The sequence below is a fragment of the Sarcophilus harrisii genome, chromosome 1, assembly GCF_902635505.1.
Source record: "Sarcophilus harrisii chromosome 1, mSarHar1.11, whole genome shotgun sequence".
In the NCBI taxonomy this organism is placed as follows: Eukaryota; Metazoa; Chordata; class Mammalia; order Dasyuromorphia; family Dasyuridae; genus Sarcophilus; species Sarcophilus harrisii.
Window position 1 is genome coordinate 44124928 of NC_045426.1, and position 19996 is coordinate 44144923.

The window sequence follows — 19996 nt, forward strand, 5'->3', positions numbered from 1 at the left end:
AGAATGATTCTTGAGGTTATCAGTGCCCTTCATAAATGTCCCAGAATTGAACACAGTAATCCAAATGTGGTCTGATCAAGGCAAAAACAGTGAGACCATCACTATTATTCCCAGAAGCTGTAACCTAAGAGCACAATAGCTTTCTTGACCTACATTGGAGCTTGCAGTCCAAAAATCCATGAAATGACACGACACATATAAAGCACTTTGCAAAGATTAAAACACTATTTGTGTATTTGCATTTACACACACACACACACACACACACACACACATATATATAAATGCTAGCTATTATTAAACTGCCCAGGTCTTCTTCAATGTTGTCTAACCATATTTTATACCTGGGAAGATGACTTTTTCTAACACAAACATAAGATTTTATTAGTTATCCCTTTTCAGTCTGGGGATTAGAAGAATTCAATTAATGGTACTTATGCGGGATTTCTGTTCCTTCTTTCCATTCCTAACCTCACATCAAAATTTTCTGAACCACCAATATATTCCTCTTTTGCCCTTTCATTGGTCATCAGTCTTCAAATCTACTGAATAGATTGTGTGTGTGTGTGTGTGTGTGTGTGTGTGTGAGAGAGAGAGAGAGAGAGAGAGATTGATTTCATCTATGATGGAGTAGGTCAAATTAGACCCTGAAATACTTAAGACAACAAATTCATTTCCTATGATTATTCAGTCCTCAGTGAGAGTGAAGATTTTGAGTTGAACTTGCCACTGTTAACAAATCATCAGGAATCCCTTTGTTTTATATTTTCCCTGCCTTCTCCTGTATTTTTCTATCTCACATTAAATGAGAATAAGCTTTATGCTTACTTGTCAAAATTGAAGAGGTTAATTAATTTAAACATTTACTTCTGAGACCAAATATAAAATGATCTCTTCTACTTTTAAAGCTTGTTACAACTTGTCAGGACTCAGACACCTACTAGCCATGTGACTCTGGGCAAGTCATTTAACCCTGTTTGCCTCAGTTCCTCATCTGTTAAATGACCTGTGGAAAGAAATGGCAAACATCTGCAACCAGAGAAAGAACTAAGGAGACTGAATGTAAATCAACACATTATAGGTTCATTTCTTTTTTGTTTGTTTGTTTGTTTTTAATCTCTCCCATGGTTTTTCCCATTTGCTCTGATTTTTCTCTCCCAACATAATTCATAAAACAATGTGTATTAAAAATAAATAAACTAAAAAAAGATTCAAGAAAGAAAGAGAGAGAAAGAAAAAAGAGAGAAAGAGAGAGAGAAAGAGAAAGAAAGAAAGAAAGAACGAGAAAAAAGAAAGAAAGAGAAAGAAAAGGTACATCATTCTAGTGATCTTTGGCAAAAAAAAAAAAAAGGCCCATTTGGGCTCACAAAAAGTCAGATATTACTGAAAATGATTAAATAACAAAAATCTTTTATGTCTTGGAACACAATTTCTCCCCCATTAGAATATAAGATTCTTGAAGTTTTACTTTGGACTCAACCCTTGTATTTTGCACAGTACCTGTCCTCTTTGTTGTATTGTTATGTGCTTTTCCGGCATATCCAACGCTTTTGGGATTATCTTGGCAAAGATATTGGAATGGTTTACCATTTCCTTCTCCAGCTCATTTTACAGATGAAGAAACTGGGGTGACCAGGGTTAAGTTACTTGCTTAGGACCTAAGTATGTGAGTCCAGATTTGAACTCAGAAGAGGAGTCTCTCTAACTCCAGGCTGAGCCCTCTATCCAATGTACCATCTGCCTGCCCCACCTACTCTCAAGTACAAAGCTGAAGCTGAAATTGTGGGTTGCAATCCCATATAGGGTCGCATAACTGGATGTGGGAGAGTTGTGAAATTATGATTTGTTATCAGTAAATGTTTGGTTTGTATAACTATTTTATATACCTGTGTACCTGAGGTTGCGTAAAAATTTGTTGGACAAATAGGAAAATGTTTAATGAACTTTGCTAGTAGATATTGAATAAGTAAAAATTGATGGTGTACCTACTAAATCCAAGGCTCTGTACTAAGTTACAGAGGAAAAATGAAAATAATATCATCAAGGAATGAATGATTTGGTATGATAAAACCCATACTACACAAAAACTATAAGAAATGAGGGAATGATAGTGTTTAAGGTAGCAATAAGAGCACAGAGGAAGGAGAAATGACTACTGGGAGTATAAGAGATAGTTAATGAGTAGAAGACTCTAGGAAATGCTAATTGAGAAGAATCCAATGGGAAATATCACTAAGTCAGTTCTTACCCTTGTAACTTTTATAGTCCAGTCCCAATAAACCAAGAAGCAGCCAATTAATTTAAACATAGGATAACATCTGTGTGTGGATGCTAATTGAAGTTAGAAAGCTGTGAGAAGGAGGCCCAACGAGGGAGACTTCAGTGAAGTGGTGAGTTTAGTCTGTTCTTGAGAAAGAATTAACTTAATATATGGGTAGATTTTCAGATTGTACTATTTAAGATGAAGGTTGCAGGGATAGAGATTTGAATATAGAGGAAAATGGAACAGTGGGTCATATCCTTTAGTGATGAGAGGGACTGGCAAACAAGCTAATGAAAAGCTAAGTCGAAGGCTAGGCCATTCCAGGACATGAAAGTTAAGTAGGACTCTCAGGGATAAATCTAAACCTCATATAGAGAGTAATTCATATGATTAGAGTTTTTGGAGAATGAGGAAAAATAGTTAAAGCAGATTGTTACTTTGGTATTTAGGAGTAGACTAAAGTCTACTTTAGTAGAAAGAGACTGAAAGAGAATCAGGAAAGAAAGTACTAATTATACAGGCAAGAAACAACTAGAGAACAAACAAAAGTTATAATGATGGGGCAAAAGGTGGAGGTTGCTGTATGAAGGAAAGAGCATTGGACCAGGAGTTGACAGACCTGAATTCTGAGTTCCATGGCCATCAAGAAATCATTTAATCTTTCTGAGCTTTTATAAAAGGGAATTCAATAAATTAAATAACTCATTAATTGCCTGGTATGTAAAATGAATTGTGTGCTGGGTATCAAGAATATCAAGAAAAAAAAAAAATAAAACATTCTCTCCTCAGGAGTTTCTTAGTGGCAAAGGGATGAAACAGATACACAGATAACTTGTTATCTCTTAGTGATAGTAGTCTTAATAAAACAGCCACTTACATCATTATTTGTAATCATAACTTTTTCCATCAAAGGAGAAATGTTATTTATTTTACATGTTTCCAAATAGCTTATTAACAACTGTATCTGGGAAGTAATGAATGGGCTAGTAATAAAATCCACCTAGAAAAAACATAGTATCTCAAGTGCTGGGCTTGAAACCAGGAAGACTTATGTTTAAATGCTGTTTATGACACTAAAAAAAAAAAAAAGGTGAAAAGGTGAATAGTTTTATCTATGTGGAAGATCATTTATAATATCATGACAGCTAGATTGTTGATAAGGAGATATTAGAAGCAGGGAGAGCATTATGGTAGACCAAGCAAGAAGTAGTAAAGGCATGAACTTTTGTCATAGGGAGTAGAAAAGGTGGGTTGGAATTGACTGGTAATCAAACAATCAATCACTGAAGAAGCAAGCCAGTGACAGAAGCAGAAAGAGCTCTCAACTGGAGAAGCTAAGTTCAGGGTCATTCTGATTCACTGTTTTCCAGAGGCAAAGTGTCAACTAATGCTGAGAAACTGGGGGCAACAACTACTAGAACCCAGGGAGTTTTAATTAGCAGTAAGGTAATCTTTAATGACCTTGGAGAGAGCAATTACCAAGGCTTGTGTAAGCCATATTACAAGAGACTAAGTGAGAAAGTAAAGAAAAAAAAAGGGTGAAGAGGGATTAAGCTACTTTTCTAGAAGTTTTGATGCAAGCTGCTGTTGAATAGTGATAGCAAAGTCCAGATGAGGTTTGTTTTTTTGTTTTTTTGTTTTAAATATTCTGAGAAGCCTAAATAAGTTTTAAAGTGTTTTATTTGTTTCAAGAGTAGAGGAAAAGAAACCAGTGAGAGAGATTGAAGAAGGAAGAAAAGTCATGATGTAATCTGTACTGACGTGACTACATGGGATTATTATGGGATTTAGAGGAGATCATGTATATAAGAACACTTTGTAAATGGATCAGGGCTTTACTGGCCCAATCCACCCAGTACAATTCAGTTCAGTCCAACAAGAATTTACGAAAAGCTATGTACAAGACCCTGACAAAAATGAAATTGTCTTTGCCCTTGAGGAGTTGATGTTCTCCTGGGGTTACAATATGTACCCCCCAGACAAATAAATTTGAAGAATTATAAAATCATGCAAAGTATTTAAAGAATAATAACTGGGTGAGTTAGGGTCAGGAAAGACCTTGGAAAGAAAATTTCAGCTGTCCTCAGAAGAAAAAGAGGAATTCTAAAAGGTAGTGGCTTTAATTATTGCTTCCAAACATCACACTGTCAGGTAAAACATGACAAAGGTATTGGTTAGTTCTTTGATGACTAACCTGCCAGTTTAAATCACAGGTGAGATTTCTTAGTAATGTATTAACGACATTAGGAAAGGAATTAAATTGGTGCTGTCAGGGTACAAACAGGACCACACTCTGTTTAGCAAGTTGTTCAAAGTTTATTTTTTGCAGCTGAGAAATAGATTAGAATTACTCATAGGTAGGAAATGCAGCAGAGTGCTGTACCTAGAGTTAAAATGATTTGAGTTCCAAACCAGCCTGAGACATTTACTAGCTGTGTGACCCTGGGCAAGTCATTTAGACTCAGTTTCCTCATCTGTAAAATGGGAATAATTATAGTGTCTACCTTGTAAAGTTATTGAGAGGATAAAATGAGGTTGTATTTATAAAGCACTTGGCAAAGTCTGCTGTTGTTATTATAATTTAGCAATAATGCATTTTTTGGTTATAGTTATACAATTTATAAAATTAGGGGCTACATCATAGATAGAAGGCAAACATTAGTAACATAAAAAATAGAATGATAGAGGCATCTCCAAGGTACCTTCAGTTCTCATGTTTTGAGGAAGAGAAAGAACCCAAAGAAAAGATAGTTGGTGACCTTGGATATCTTTAAAAACCATGTATTCTCTCTTCTTTTTTTTTTTTTTTTTTTTTTTTTTTTTAGCATGAAATGGGACAAATATGGCCTTTTTTGTTTCTTACGTAGGAAACTCATTTGGGCCTTAAGTTAAACAGTGGCAAGCAAAAAGCAATAAAGCAAATGGGAAAACACATGTGGCAGATTTTAGATAGCGGAAAAGAATTATTTTTCTACTATAGTCTTTACAGCGTGATGTGACTTATTGCCTATGTATAACATAGTGACAGTGATCATCAAAAAGGCTATCTAGAAAGATGTAACAGATTTTGTCATCTGTCTATGTGGGCTGAAGGTTAGCCAGGAGACCGAGGAAAACTCAAGAGTTGTGGTTAGCAAAAAGATAATGGTGCTTTTGACAGAATGGCTTCCTTCAAGTACCAGCTTAGATTCCACCTTTCCCACTTCCTCTTAATTATGATGCTTTCTCTCCTTTTTATCCTGGATACTTGCTTGCATGTTGTCTGTCCCATTAGACAGTGAGCTTCTTCAGAGCAGAAACTGTTTTTTGCTTTTCTTTGGATCCTCAACATTTTGCATAGTGCCTGGTACAAAGTAAATTCTTAATAAATGTTCATTGACTGGTGTTAAAAGAAGAACGTCTGAAGAAAGTCCTTAGGCCACAGAATCAAACCTGACCTTCTAGATTATAAGATTATAGACCTAAATCTGGAAAAAATATTAGAGTCCATCTAGGCTAACACCTCCCCCCCCCCAAAAAAAATATATTTTTTTTTACAAATAAGGAAAAAAGATCCCTGGAGGTCTTTAGGGATAAAGATAAAAAATAAAAAATATTACTGGGAGTTTTAAGAGGTAGAAATTGAGCCTAGATCCGATCAGAGCAGATTGTGCTTTCCTCTGAAGTACATCTCCTCCTCTTGGCAAAAAATGGACCTTGGTTTCATCACCTGTGAGATGATTGGGCTCTGATTAAATCTCTGCAGTGTCTTTCAGCTTTATAACCCTGTAGTTTTCTAGGCCAGTGATTCTTTAACTTTTTTTTTTGCATCTGTGACCCCTTTGGTGGCAGTCTGATAAAACCTATGGACCCTTTCCCAGAATAATGTCTTTCTATGTATAAAATAAAATATATAAGATTATGGATAAAACCAATTATGTGGAAAGAAAGGTGTATTTTTTTCCATCCAAATTCATAAACCCCTGGGTTCTGTGGACCTCAGGTTAAGAATAATCAAACTAGGTCTACTCCTCATCTTACACGTGGGAAGACTGAGGTTTAGATAATTGCTCTGATCTGCCAAAGGTCAAAGAGTGACTAAGCTGAGATTATAATTTGAGACTTCTAGACTAATACTATTTATAGCACACAAGTTGCCCTAACCTTATTGTCGTTTCTAAGCTCACAATGTCAATTTTAGCTTCTCTTTTTTTGTAAAGATGCTTCATTCTTCCAGATAATTAATATGTGATGTTAAAATCAAAGGTTCCAGATTGAGAGCTATAGATCTGTTATTCAAACTTGTGATCATCACATACATTTTGATGTTAAAAAAAAAAAAAAGTCTAGGGAAAACATAACTTACAAAAGAGCCCAAAGGAAATACAAATGAAAGTTAGCATCTTTGCTACCCTCATTATGTGATAGATTTTTATTTGTATGTTTGAAATATATTCAGAAACAAGTACAAGTAAATTTCACCAAACACCATTCTTTGGTTCTGCAGAAACACGATGTTAGGTGACATTGTTAAAGGGAACTTTCATTCGACCATTACTAAGCAGCCAATTTCATTCTCAGATAAATTTCCAAACAGCCACCAGGTTTCACGGTATTGTTGAGTTAAATATATTATTTAGGAGACAATAAATGATGGGAGTTGGAACAATGTTGTGCAGGATTTGCCTGTTTGTAAAAACAAGACTTTGCTGCAGTAAAATCTTGTGTTTGTTCACATATCACCCCTGCCCTTACTGCACACCCAGTTCTGATGTCATCTTCTCTACAGATCTTTCCCTGATCACACCAGATCACAATGAGTTTGTTATACTCCGAATTTTTCTAACATTTATGTAAATATGTAACTTTTGGAATATCTTTACTAGATTGTGTATACCTTTGATCTAGGAATAATACCACTATTTAAATACTTACTTAAAGATATGAATACTTAAAGAGAAATAAGAAAGAGAGTAAGAATACATATATGCAGAAATGTTTATAACAGCTTTTTGTGGTGTCAAAAACACTGGAATTTTAGGGGGTGCCCATCAATTGCGGAAAAAAATGAAAAAGTTACGTGATGGAATGCTATTTTTGTTTAAGAAATTATGAGGTGGAGGACTTCATTAAAACCTGGGAAGACTTTTATGATCTAATGAAAAGTGAAGTGAATGGAACCAAGTGAAGCGTATTACACAACAACAATATTGTCAAGATCAATAGCTTTGAAAGTCATAGGAATTCTGAGCAGCACAATGAGGCAAACCACAGTTCCAGAAGATTTATGCTGAAACATTTTGTCCAGCCCCAGATAGAGACGTGAGGGACTCAGAGTGCAGTTTGAAGACGATTTTTTAAAATGTGATCAATATGTGAATATGTTGCATTTGACATTACATATTTGTAAAAGGTTTTGTTTTTCTTGTTTTTTCAATGAATGGGAAGATGGAAGAGAAAGAATTTGAAACTGAAAATTAGATTTTAAGAATAGTTTTTTTAAAAGCCTCCTTAAAGTATATGTCTCCCTAAAGAAAACCTTAAAAAGTCCTAAGTTTAGTATATGTATAATGTATGTTCCAACTTAGGAGTAATATTGGAGCCATTTCTAGGTTTGTAAGAGGTTGGTTCTTCATGACTTAATTGATTATGTTTTTCTTGTTAAAATGATGAAAAGGATAAGATTAATTAATCTGACTGAAAGCGTCACACTAAAAGCCTGTGCTTTTCTTCCTCGATAGCACTCCTTTTTCTGTAGGTTGACAGAGGATAAAAAATCAGAAAAATTCTTTAAGGTTTTCTATGACCGAATGAAAGTGGCCCAGCAAGAAATCAAGGCAACAGTTACTGTCAACACCAGTGACTTGGGGAATAAAAAGAAAGATGATGATCCAGACAGAGATGCCCCATCACGTAAAAGAGGTAAGAGTCAAAACTTCTTTGCATATATATGTGTTAATTCTGTTGGCTTGAATATAAAGTACCATATCAGTGAAATTCCTTATTTTATGAGCTCTCATTGCTTCTAAAATTAGACCTGATCAGATAGGAAAGTTATGGAAGTAACGTCTTTATAGTTTGAGTTTTCTAATGCTCTTTAGCTATTTTATAGAAACAATGAATAAAGAAACCTGAGTTAAATCCTGCTATTTTAAGGAATTTGCCCTCTTACCTGAATTGGATAGATTAGAACCATTCATAAGATGTTAAGCTAGGAGGTCAGCATATGTTTTTCATCTTTATATCTCTAGTACCTAGCACAGTATTTTAAGATCATATAATAAAGATTTAATATCTTGGCTGAATTGATTCAATGGGAGCCTAGATTTAGTCCAATAGCCTCATCTTCCAGATGAAAAACACTAAAATCAAACTTGATAGTGAACAACAAAGCCAGAACTACCCAAATTCCTCATGAACTGTTTTTTTCCCCATCAGCGACTGTCACTTCTCCAATGTAATACTACCAAAACACTTTCCTTTGCTTCTATCATAGTTATTCAAAATCTACTTTTTGAAGAATCCTTAATCAGAATTAGCACTTGGCGAGTAATAATCAGGGATTTGGAAAATGTACCTTTTGAGCATCTTGGCCATCTTTTGGTGGAAATGAAAAAGAAATCTATTCTGAAACTTCACTGTAAGCTGCTAAGTTCAAGGAAAGGACAGAGATGATTTCAGTTCAGTCCAAACTTAAATTATCAATAACTATTAGCTCCTCTGTTTGTATGATTCTCTAGAAAAGACACAAACTTTGATAATTATTAGACTAATCTTCTCACTCTCCAATTCAAAAATTTCCATTATCTCTCCATTTCTTTCCAAATACATTTTGGTCTTAGGATTTATATTTTAAGAAATACATTAACAAATTGGAGCATATCCTAAGGAGAGCAGTTATAGTGGTGAAAGCCCAAGAGATGATGTCCTACAAAAAGATTTTGGAGCAATTTTTCTTGGGGATGCTTTTCTTGGAAAAGAGACTTCTTAGGAAGAGACGTGACAACCATCTTTAAGTATCTGAAGAACTCCCGTGTATTAGAAGGAATTTGATTTGTCCTGCTTTGCTCCAGAAGGAAAAACTAAACATCACAGTAGAAATTACTGATGAGCAAATTGGCCAGAAGGAAACAAACTATCTAACATTTAAAGTTGTCTAAAAGTGAAATGGCAGCTTTGGCAGCTGATGTGTTTCCAGTCACAAAAGGCCATGAATTGGTCACTGGATGGCTTCTTGTTAAAGAGATATAGGACTGGGGAATTCCTGGTTAGTTGTGACTTGGGCAATAATGACCTCTTGGTCCTTTCAGCTTCTGTAATTGAATGAACTAGCGTTCAAGAATCCCCATAATCTGATTCTACCCTATTCTCCTGGCTAACCTGCAGGTTTTTCCTCTCCATGTAGTTTATATTCTTCCTAAAGCTCTATTGCCCATTTTCATCTTTCCCCCCTCCCATCTCATTTATTTATTATCCTTGGAATGAAATTTCTATCTAATCTTCATATATATAAATTCATTTCAGACACTTCTTCCTCAAAGGATCATTCTAAAGGATAAAGGCCTTTTAACCTCACGATTTTTCAAGCTATATGCAAATTCTTTTAGGAGGTGCAGTATATAGAACAATGGATTTGGAATCAAAAAGACCAGAGTTCAAAGGCCACCTGTGATTTTTCCCAACTGTATAACCAGTAGCAGGTCACTGGATCTTTCCAAGCCTATTTCCTCATTTATAAATGAAGGACTTGGACTGAGTAACCTCCAAGATCTTTTGATGATCTGTCTCCCTCATTTTGGGGTTGTCCTGTGTTATTACATTATAGTATTATAATCTCATTTGAATTTTGGTTTGGTACCCTAATTAGAACAAAGTATTCAATCAACAAAAGCTTGTTTTTGCTTTTTATTTGGATGTATTTCTCTCCTTTCTGGCCCTCATCTTCCTTTATACACACACATACATGTGTGTTTGATTTCTCCTTCTGGATCATAAGTTTCTTTTTTAGTTTTGTTTTTTGGAGAGGCTTTCAAGGCACTTGGAGTGAAGTGAGTTGCCTGGGATCACACACGTAGTAAATTTAAGTTTCCGAGGCTATATTTGAATACAGCTCTTCCTGACACCAGAAACAGTGCTCTATCTGCTGTATTACCTAGCAGCCCCCCAAATTTTGTTTTGTTTTGTTTTTGTGAGGTAATTGGGGGTAAGTGACTTGCCCAGGGTCACACAGCTAGTAAGTGTTAAGTGTCTGAAACCGGATTTGAACTCAGGTCCTCCTGACTCCAGGGCTGGTGCTCTTATCTGCTGCACTTTCCAGCTGCCCCCATAAATTTCTTAAGAGAAATTCCCTTGTTTCGTCTCTGTTTCTCCAGTCTAGGACTTCAAATATAGTTGGTGCTCAGTAAATGTTTGTGGAGTTGAGAACCCGCCAGTTTCTCTTAAGAGCATACCATTTGTTATTTAAAATGTTTTTGTTTTTGTTTTGTTTTGTTTTGTTTTTAGCAAAAGAGCCTTCAACCCAAATAACAGAAGAAGTCCGAGACCAGTTATTGGAGGCTACTGCCGCCACCAGGAAAGCTTTTACCACCTATAGAAGAGAAGCCGATCCTGAAGACCATTTCCCATCTGGAGAAGGTGGAACCCAGGCCACACCAGACAAACCTAAAGATGACCTGGAGATGAGTGCCGTGATCACAATCATGCAGCCCATTCTCCGATTCTTACAGCTCCTTTGTGAAAACCATAACCGAGATCTTCAGGTAGGAGGGCAGCAAGGGAGTAGATAGCGGGCCTCTAATATTCATGGTTTTCCTGATCTGAGCTGATGCTTTCCGAAAACTCATATACCTTGTTTTAGTTCCTTTTGGTTCAGCTGTTTGTCTCACTTTAGTCAAGAAGCTAGAGACATCAGCAGTTCTCTAAAGTGAAGGTTTCAGGTAACTTTGTTAGCTAGGTATGTTATTTTAAAAACCATTTGTTTGTTGTCTCTGTGGGATACAGGAAGGTTTATAATTCCCCCAATTCAGATGGCAAAGATTGTCATAGGAAGGTTACTGTCTTTCTGATGGATTATACGTGTGTGTGTGTGTAAATCATTTACAAGAGGCAGCCTAAACAATGGGGCTCCTCATAGTATCTTTCTCTAATACCTCATTAATATAGGACCTTGGGAAGCCATCCCTTCTCTAGGAGAAAAAAAGTCACACCTCAGAAGCTCCTCGGCCAGTTGCCTCAGAGATCCCAGGTAGCTATGCAATGTTTAGGATTCCACAACCTTTTAGGGGTCATGGACCTCTTTGACAGCTTGAAGCCTAGGGGACTCCTTCAAAGAATCAATGCTTTTAAGTGCATCAAATAGAATACTTATTTACAAATGACAAATTTGTAATTATAAAAGAATTACAAAAGAAACCAAGTGCATATTGAAATACAAATAACAAAATATTTTTAAAAATGAGATCATGGACCCAGGTGAAGAACCCAGCTATAATCCAAGGCTGGCAAGGTAGAAAAGAATCCTTTTGAAATCTTTGTGTTGATGATTTCCTTCAGTATGGGCTATCATTAGAGTGGCTCAATGAGTAAAGTGCTGGGCTGAGAGTCAGAAAGATGTGAGTTCTGATGCTACTTCAGACTCTTACTTTTGTGTAACCTATATTGGGGAAATCATTTAATTCCCATCAACCTCAGTTTCTTCATCTGTAAATTCGGGACAGTAATAGCACCTTACAGGATGGTTGTAAGGATCAAAGGAGGGAATAGCTGCAAAACACTTAGCAAACCTTAAGGTGCACTATAAGTCCTACCTGCTATTGTTGTTTTTATCACGGCCCACAGACTGACTACAGCTAACCTGTAGTAACTTTTCACTTTCACTTAGACATGTAGGAGAGTATGTGCACAATCAATTATAAAACAGGGGTGATAGTGGAAAAGAAGTAATTGCACTACTTGTAGCTTGTTTACTTATGGACTCAGATGGTGAAATCTTGCATGAATGACATGAAATCAACAGAATATTGCTGTTCCTGGGAGTTTGCATACAGCCCCTCATATAGTATCTTTAAGCAATGACTTCTGATTAGTTGGTGGAATCAGATTTGGAAATTAAAAAGAACAATTTGGAATTTTGACATTCGATAGCCATTGCTACTTTAAAAGAAAAAGTTCAGTTAAAAGGGAAAAAAAACACCTAAAAGACTTTTTTTGTTTTTGTTTTCTGTTCAGTCGCATAGCCATCGCTCCATATGGATTCACTTTTGTGCAAAGCAGAATGACTTTTTTTTTATTTTGAGAAAAGTATGGTCTGTGATTGGTTAGGACAATTAGTTATAGGCCAGTAATAATACTATTAATCACAAGGAAAATGGGGTAAAGGAAGGATGGCGGAGCCAATGTAAATACACCTTTATCTTTCTACTAGGAAAGAAAAGTGAGCACTCTTTTGTGAATTAATCACTAGGTTCCATCTTCTTGTAGTGATGGGACTCATTATTATAACAGCCAATTGGAGTTGAGTTAGATCTGGGCAGTAAACAGCTACTTAACTGTCTTGTTCAAGGTCTCCTAGTTGTACTCTGACCTCAGGTTCCACAGAGCAAGAATATGAAATTATGACAACCCCATTCTCAACTGGTGACTGAGATCTTTTTTCAGTTGCTTTGGTTTACTTTTTCTGTGAAAGCCTGAAAGGCTGGAATCAGTAGCATGCTTAATTGTGGTTCCTTCTTGACATCCTTCACATTTGCCCTGTAGTTTCTCATTCCTTGTTTCTTCTCATGCCCCTACCTACCTCCAAATGCCATTCTAACCATATCTAAAAGAAGTTTTAAGTTCAGTAAGACATTTTTGGACAACTTGGTATTCGAATCCATTTTTATTAGCCACTTCCAATAAATTTACCTTACTTCTGTGACTAAACTGCTTTGGGTGAAAAACTACCAAATCCTAGATTTCTCTATGATAAATATTCATCATATTTACAAGGTTCTCCTGAAGCTCAGTAATAGAATCCATGGATTTTAGAATCAGAAGATATAGATTATCCAGACCATTCTCTCACTAAATATAAGAATCCCTTCCTATGTCCCCAGCAGATAGTCATCAGCCTCTCACTGAATGGCAGCAGTGATGTGGAATTCATTACCTAACAAAGCAATTAGTTAAGAAGCATAAACTGAGTGCTTACTAAAGGCCAACTATTATGCCAAATCCTGGGGATAGAAAGAAAAATAAAAAAGCAATTATAGATCTCAAGGAGTTTCCATTTTAATAGGGTAAAAGATATATAAATAGATGCATACAACATGCATACAATAGATGCATATTTATTATGGATATATTTTGTATAGAACTTTAAGAGAGTCAAAAAGAGAGAATATTGTCCATGAAGCCAGATACCTGTAGTGCAGATAGAAGACAATCTTAGAAGGAGAGGCACTAATGGTTATGGGACAAGGAAGGCCTTCTATGGAAGAGTTCTAGTTAGAAAAAACAAAATTTTATTGTTATTATTATAGATTTATTTGCAATTTGGAACATAAGCTCCCCTTGTCCAGCTGTCATCCGTATTTATATGTGTGACTAAGCAGGGGAAGGTGTACTTATCTATCAGATGAGCCTCTTTGAATTGCTCTAAGCTAGATTGACTTAAACATTGACGTAGGATTCTCAAATGAATCTGAAGCCTTGCGAGAGGAGGCTACCCCCAGAAGCTTCCTTTTTAAGAATTGAAAGAATGAGACTTGTATCATTTATAGATTTTAGGGGAATCCTCATTCTTAGGGTTAAAATAATGTGTTGAAATTATTCCTTTGAATAAGTTATTTTAATTCCCCATTATGTCATATGGGTCTCTTCAACCCAGGTTGGGTTTTTTCTCCCTAATTATTTAAATTTTTTCTTATGCGAGGTTATATTAGCTGATGTAAAATTTTCCTCTCTCTGATCTGTCTTGGGAGTTCCTGACAACAAGGTTTGTGGGAGGGTTAGAGTTTGTTAGAAAGAACTATTCTGGGAAATTTAGCTCATCACAAGAAATAGAATTTGTGGAACAATATCTCAAAATTGAAAGGGTCCTCAGAGAATAACCTTTCCAAACATATGGCAAATAGCCATCTAGTCTTTACCTGAAGATAGTGAGAGATGGGAAACTCACTACTTGCTGAGACATCCAATTCCACTTTGGATATTTGGTTTTAGGAAGTTACCCACTGGATTAAGAAAAACAGTGTGTCTTTGAATTAGTTTATTTCACTTTAATTAGGATAATCCTCCATTTTTCCTGTAATCTTCATAATGAATGTTCCTCTTATAGTGGAGCAGTCAAAATGAAAATTTCTGACTTTGCCAAAGAATCTAATTATAGTTTTGTTACCTTTGACCTGAAGTATTCAGGAATTCCTTGTGAAAGGGCTTTTATTTAACTATTTTGTATGATCTGTTTTTCCTTTTTTTTTTAAACTTTCATTCATGCAGTCATTTTCCCCTTGCCCCCCTAAGTTAATAATCATACCTGTTAGATTGTTTTTCATTGTATTTAGCAAATGTATGTCAATGGCAAATCTTAGAGATGTGGATGATTTTAATAGCCCATCATTCTGAATATCTCCACTTATCCTGTAAGAAAAAGCACTGGAAGAGTATTACTAAGCAGAGATTCATGTGCTCTCCAGATAAAGAAAAGAAGACTAAAAAGTCAGTAGGAAGTGAGAGCTTCAATGTCGCAGGAAAGATGAAGGTTAGACCCCAAGAAATACAATTAAACTCTCAGGACATATAGAAAACTTCTCCCCTGTTGGATTTGATTTAAGGATAATCTTTTCCAAAATAGCCAAGGGGGCTTCCCAAAGTCCTTAATGGCCCAGAGATCCATGCATATCATAACTTATTTTTCTTGCACTAAGTTAATACTTGTGAAAAACATTTATAGTATGTCAGTTCAGGGAAATGATCTGGAAGCAAAGGCTCTTCCTCAATGGTGATTTTCTTTCGAGTTGAAATCTGATAAAAGGTAGCATCTCTTTTTTTTCTGAAAAATGTAGGCACTTGAGGCAGTCAGTTAGCAATGCAGTTAACTTTGGGATTTGAAAAAGGATTCATAGAGTTATAGAAACTCAGTTTTAATATTTTTTATGTGAGTTTGTTTTGTTGTGGTTTTAGCAGTCAAGTGATAGGGACCTCTTTAAAAGGAGCTGAACACCACAGGTTTTACTTAAGCTTTGGAAGTGTAGGAGCAAATAGCTTTAGAATCAAGTCTATGGGAAATGCAATTATGAATTGAATTTCTGTCATTTTCATAATTTTTCAAAACAGTAATTTCTCTCCTTGTAAAATCAGACTTGGACTAATGTTACTGATTTTGCATTCTTCCAAATACCCTGTTGGAAGCTATGAGCCCAGAAAGTAGCAGTTTTTTTTCATTATAACTTTTTATTGACAAAGCATATGCATGGATAATTTTTTACAACATTATCCCTTGCACTCACTTCTGTTCTGACTTTTCCCTTCCCTCCCTCCACCTCTCTCCTAGATGGCAGGCAGACTTATACATGATAAATATGTCACAGTATATCCTAGGTACAATATATGTGTGCAGAACCGAACAGTTCTCTTGTTGCACAAGAAGAATTGGATTCAGAAGGTAAAAATAACCTGAGAAAAACAAAAAAATGCAAACTGTTTACACTCATTTCCCAGTGTTCCTTCTCTGGGTGTAGCTGATTCTGTCCATCATTCATCAAGTGGAACTGAATTAGATCTTCTCTTTGTCGAAGAAATCCACTTCCATCAGAATTGATCCTCATACAGTATTGTTGTTGAAGTGTATAATGATCTCCTGGTTCTGCTCATTCAGAGAGTAGCAATTTTGTAGCTAGCAGTAAAACAAACAAACATGGTGTGTATGGTACATAGTATACTGCGCTTGTAATCAGAAAGACCTGGGTTCAAAACCTACTGCTGACACTTATCAGTAGCAAAAGAAAAAAAAATTTAAGTCAATTAACCTTTGTATACATCAAGCAATTCCCTAGGACTTGCCTTTAAAATCCTCGATGGATGGTGATATGAATTGGGATAGGGAGTTGTTATATTAGCATTTTCCCCAAAGTAAAGAAATCACAAATCTAATAAACTCCTTCGACATTGAAAGGTTTCTTCAGTCTGTTCCCTGCCTGCCTTTTCAGCTGGTTTACATATTAGGTCCCTGCACTTAGCCACAGCTCTCTCTCTCTCCTGTCTCCTTTTGCCTGGCTACCAACTGTCCCTTATTCCTGAAACACCATTCTTCCTCAGCTCCACCTCTTAGAATCGTTCAGTTCCTTCAGAATTTGGCACAAACTACATGAAGTCTTTCCTGATCTGCCTGGCTACTAATGCCTTCCCTCCAGAATTTCCTCATATTTATTATGGATATATTTGTATAGAACTTTAAGAGAGTCAAAAAGAGAGAATATTGTCCATGAGGCCAGATACGCCTGGGTTCCAGACATACCTCTGATCCATGTTGTCTGGGTGACTCCATCAAGTCCTTTGGACCTGTCAGTGCTCTGGAAATTCCTTCAAAGGGACCTATCTCCAATTGTACAGAAAGTTTCCTTATCCATGATTTCACCATGTTAATAAAATCTTAGATCTTGTGTACCAATGCCTGATAATTCACAAAAACAGAAAAGAAACAATTCCTGCTCTCAAGGAGATTATTTTATTAGGGAGGAGAGCATGTGTATAAAAGCATAGGATAGGGACAAAATCTATGACTTTTTAATTAATTAATATTGGATTTGGTTTTTTTCTGATTGATTTGATCAACTTGCATAAAAGCTAAAGCATGAGGGGCTAGGGAAGTAATGTGCTTAGTAGGAAGAACAAAATGTTGCAATGAGTTATCCAGGAAGGTAGAAAAAGTACTTACAAGTAATTCTCTTCTTTATTAAATTATGATTTAATTATTATTAAAAAACATCAAATATAATTAACTTAAATTATTAATTTTAATTATAATTAAATATGACCTCTCCATCAGTGGTATCTTATTATAGAGTAGGAATTCTTAACCTGGAATCTAAGGGCCATTCCAGTGGAGCCGTGGATAGGTGGGAAAAAATAATCACATCATTATTTTAGTGTAATGGGTTTTTTTTGTTAAGCTTCTACATTTTATTTTTAAAATTATATTCTGAGTAGTCAGCAGACCCTGTAACATAAGGACCTTTGCCTCCCATGTAGCCACGGTTCAGGAATTTGCCCCCAACCTAACCCATGCTTTCCCAGAAGAAGGAAGACCCAGATTCCTGGACTTTTTGTGGGCTGCTTCCCTAGAAGGGGAGTGGACCTTTAACAGACATTGCCACCTGCCCATCAGATCCACCTCCCGCTCACGGTCCTGGAGAAGAGGCTTGACTTGGAGGCTGTGTGTGTGTGTGTGTGTGTGTGTGTGTGTGCACTCAAGCATGTTTATGCCCGTGCCCAAGCAAGGGGGCAAGAAGTGAGCTGGGAAATGAAATAATTCAAGGAGGCGGTAAGTCATTGCTCACAGAGAGGCAGCTCTCCCCCTCATCTGATAGAACAGTGTCTCTTCTGAAAGCTATTCATCTTACATAACAGCCACTGCCGCTAGTCTGCTCCTTATTGGAGGCCCCAGTTTTACTCTTTGTTCAGCGCAATGCTGAGTCATTATTCATAATTGTTGATTATCCAAACCAGGGAGCCTAATGAAATGGCACCATAATAATATATATTTTTAATATCCTCTCATTTTTTTTTCTTCCCCTTTGCCCCAACTCTCCCTATTCCACTGAAAATGTCCAATTACAGAACTTCCTTCGTTGTCAAAACAATAAGACCAACTACAACTTGGTGTGTGAGACGTTGCAGTTTCTGGATTGCATTTGTGGGAGTACAACTGGAGGGCTTGGACTTCTTGGACTGTATATAAATGAGAAGAATGTCGCACTAATCAACCAGACCCTGGAAAGTCTGACTGAATATTGTCAGGGACCTTGCCACGAAAACCAGGTAATCTAGTGTTTCTCCTCAAGAAAAGGGAGCCTTTCTTTGATCGAGAATCGCATCACTGACACTGAGTCAGACTTTGCTGTGCATCCGAGCAGGATTTTGAACAAGCATCTCCCGTTTGGCTTGTGGAGTAGCCTGCCTTAAATATTAAGGATGACCTATTACTCCTGGAAATTTTGACAGCCTGAGGCTTCGGAAACTTAACCAGTCTATTTTGTAAAAAAAAATTTCCAGTTCTTAGCTGGTATAATGATTTGTGCATAAGTGAAAATAAATGCTATTCAAATTAAAACAACTTACCCTGGACCAGCAATCTAAAACTACCTGTGTTGAGCCCTAGCCCTATGATTGGTGCTAGGGTTATCAGAAGGTGGTCTCTCCCTCCAGGATGCTTCAGATCTCATAGAAGAGCTAACGATCCCATGAAACAGAATGATTAAGGGGCAGCTAGAGAGCACAGTGGATAGATAAATCACTTATCTGACATCAGGAAGAACTGAGTTTAAATGTGGTTACAGACATTAGCTGTAGGATCCTGAGCAAATCATTTACCTATTGCCTCAGTTTCCTCATCTACGAAATGGGGATAAGAATAGCACCTACCTTCTAGTATTGTAAGAATCAAATAAGATAATAATTGTGAAACACTTAACACAGTCCCTGACACATAATAAGTACTATATAAATGTTAGTCATTATTTTTTTTCTGCTCATATGTTGTTAGATGGAATGAAATAAAGTATTATCAAAATTATGAAAAGGAAAAGATTGCTTCAGTTAGGAATTAACAGGCATAGATCATGATAGAAATCAGTCTTGAGCTTTGCTCTTTCTACAAAGAAGGAATTAAGGTTAGGATCCTTGATAATTTTTCCCCAATATACTTTTTACCTGGTAATAACTTATAGCTTTATGCACCTAATAAGACAGGTATCTGTGTGATTATGATATGTACTGAGTATTCGGGTCTCTTGGAGAGACCAATATGCTTCTGGCTATAGCTGCATTTCCATTATAAAAGAAGCAGGAAAAAGTTTTTATTAAGAACTTTACTCAATGGCCAAATGAAAACTCAACTGAAAATCTGGACATGGGGTGAGGTATAAAGTTGAATTTCATACTTAGGTAAATGGAAATCCTCAAGGACTAGGCAAGTCATTGCTATGTATTAAAGTGTATTTTATTAAATGTAAAAATAAAGGGGAAACATTTGAAAGGGGGTTTCCATTCCTGAATTTTTCCCAAGACATAATTAAATTAAAATGAACATGGAGTAAAACAGTGTGTATAGAATTGGGATTAGGAAAGATCTATTATCCACCAAGGGAATTTTACAAGCACCATTTCAGAATTCCATTTCTACAGCACAGAACAGAGCAAAAGCCTGCCTAGAGGATGAAAGCACTCTCCCAAAAATTTGGTGGCAGATTTTTATTAATCATGATATGTTGTCACTGGAATAGTAAGCTTATTTCCCATGTTTAGTACCTCCTTTAAAATCTGAAAGGAACTATCATATATGTAAAGCAAATCCTCTAATGAGATTGAAGCAAACCTTTGGGGGTGAGATGTAGAGGAGGACAAATAATCCAGTTTCACTAGCAAAATATATTTTCTGAATTGTTGAAGTTGGACATGACCATTCTATCAGTTACAGAACTGAGGGACTTTCCTGAGACTCCTTTATACATCATTTAACTGTTTACTGTTAATTCTGAAACTAGAGATTTTCATCTG

At 36.2% G+C, this 19996-nt stretch overlaps 1 protein-coding gene across 11 annotated transcripts in view; it reads left to right on the forward strand.

Moving 5' to 3' along the window:
• ITPR1 (inositol 1,4,5-trisphosphate receptor type 1) overlaps nt 1-19996 on the forward strand; it is a 386707-nt gene that overhangs the window by 285086 nt on the left and 81625 nt on the right. For all 11 annotated transcript variants that reach the window (XM_031954255.1, XM_031954269.1, XM_031954258.1 and 8 more), the window contains 3 exons: nt 7984-8164; nt 10745-11001; nt 18059-18259. In XM_031954255.1, the coding sequence (XP_031810115.1) occupies nt 7984-8164; nt 10745-11001; nt 18059-18259 (639 nt within the window). The remainder of the gene's footprint in view (nt 1-7983; nt 8165-10744; nt 11002-18058; nt 18260-19996) is intronic.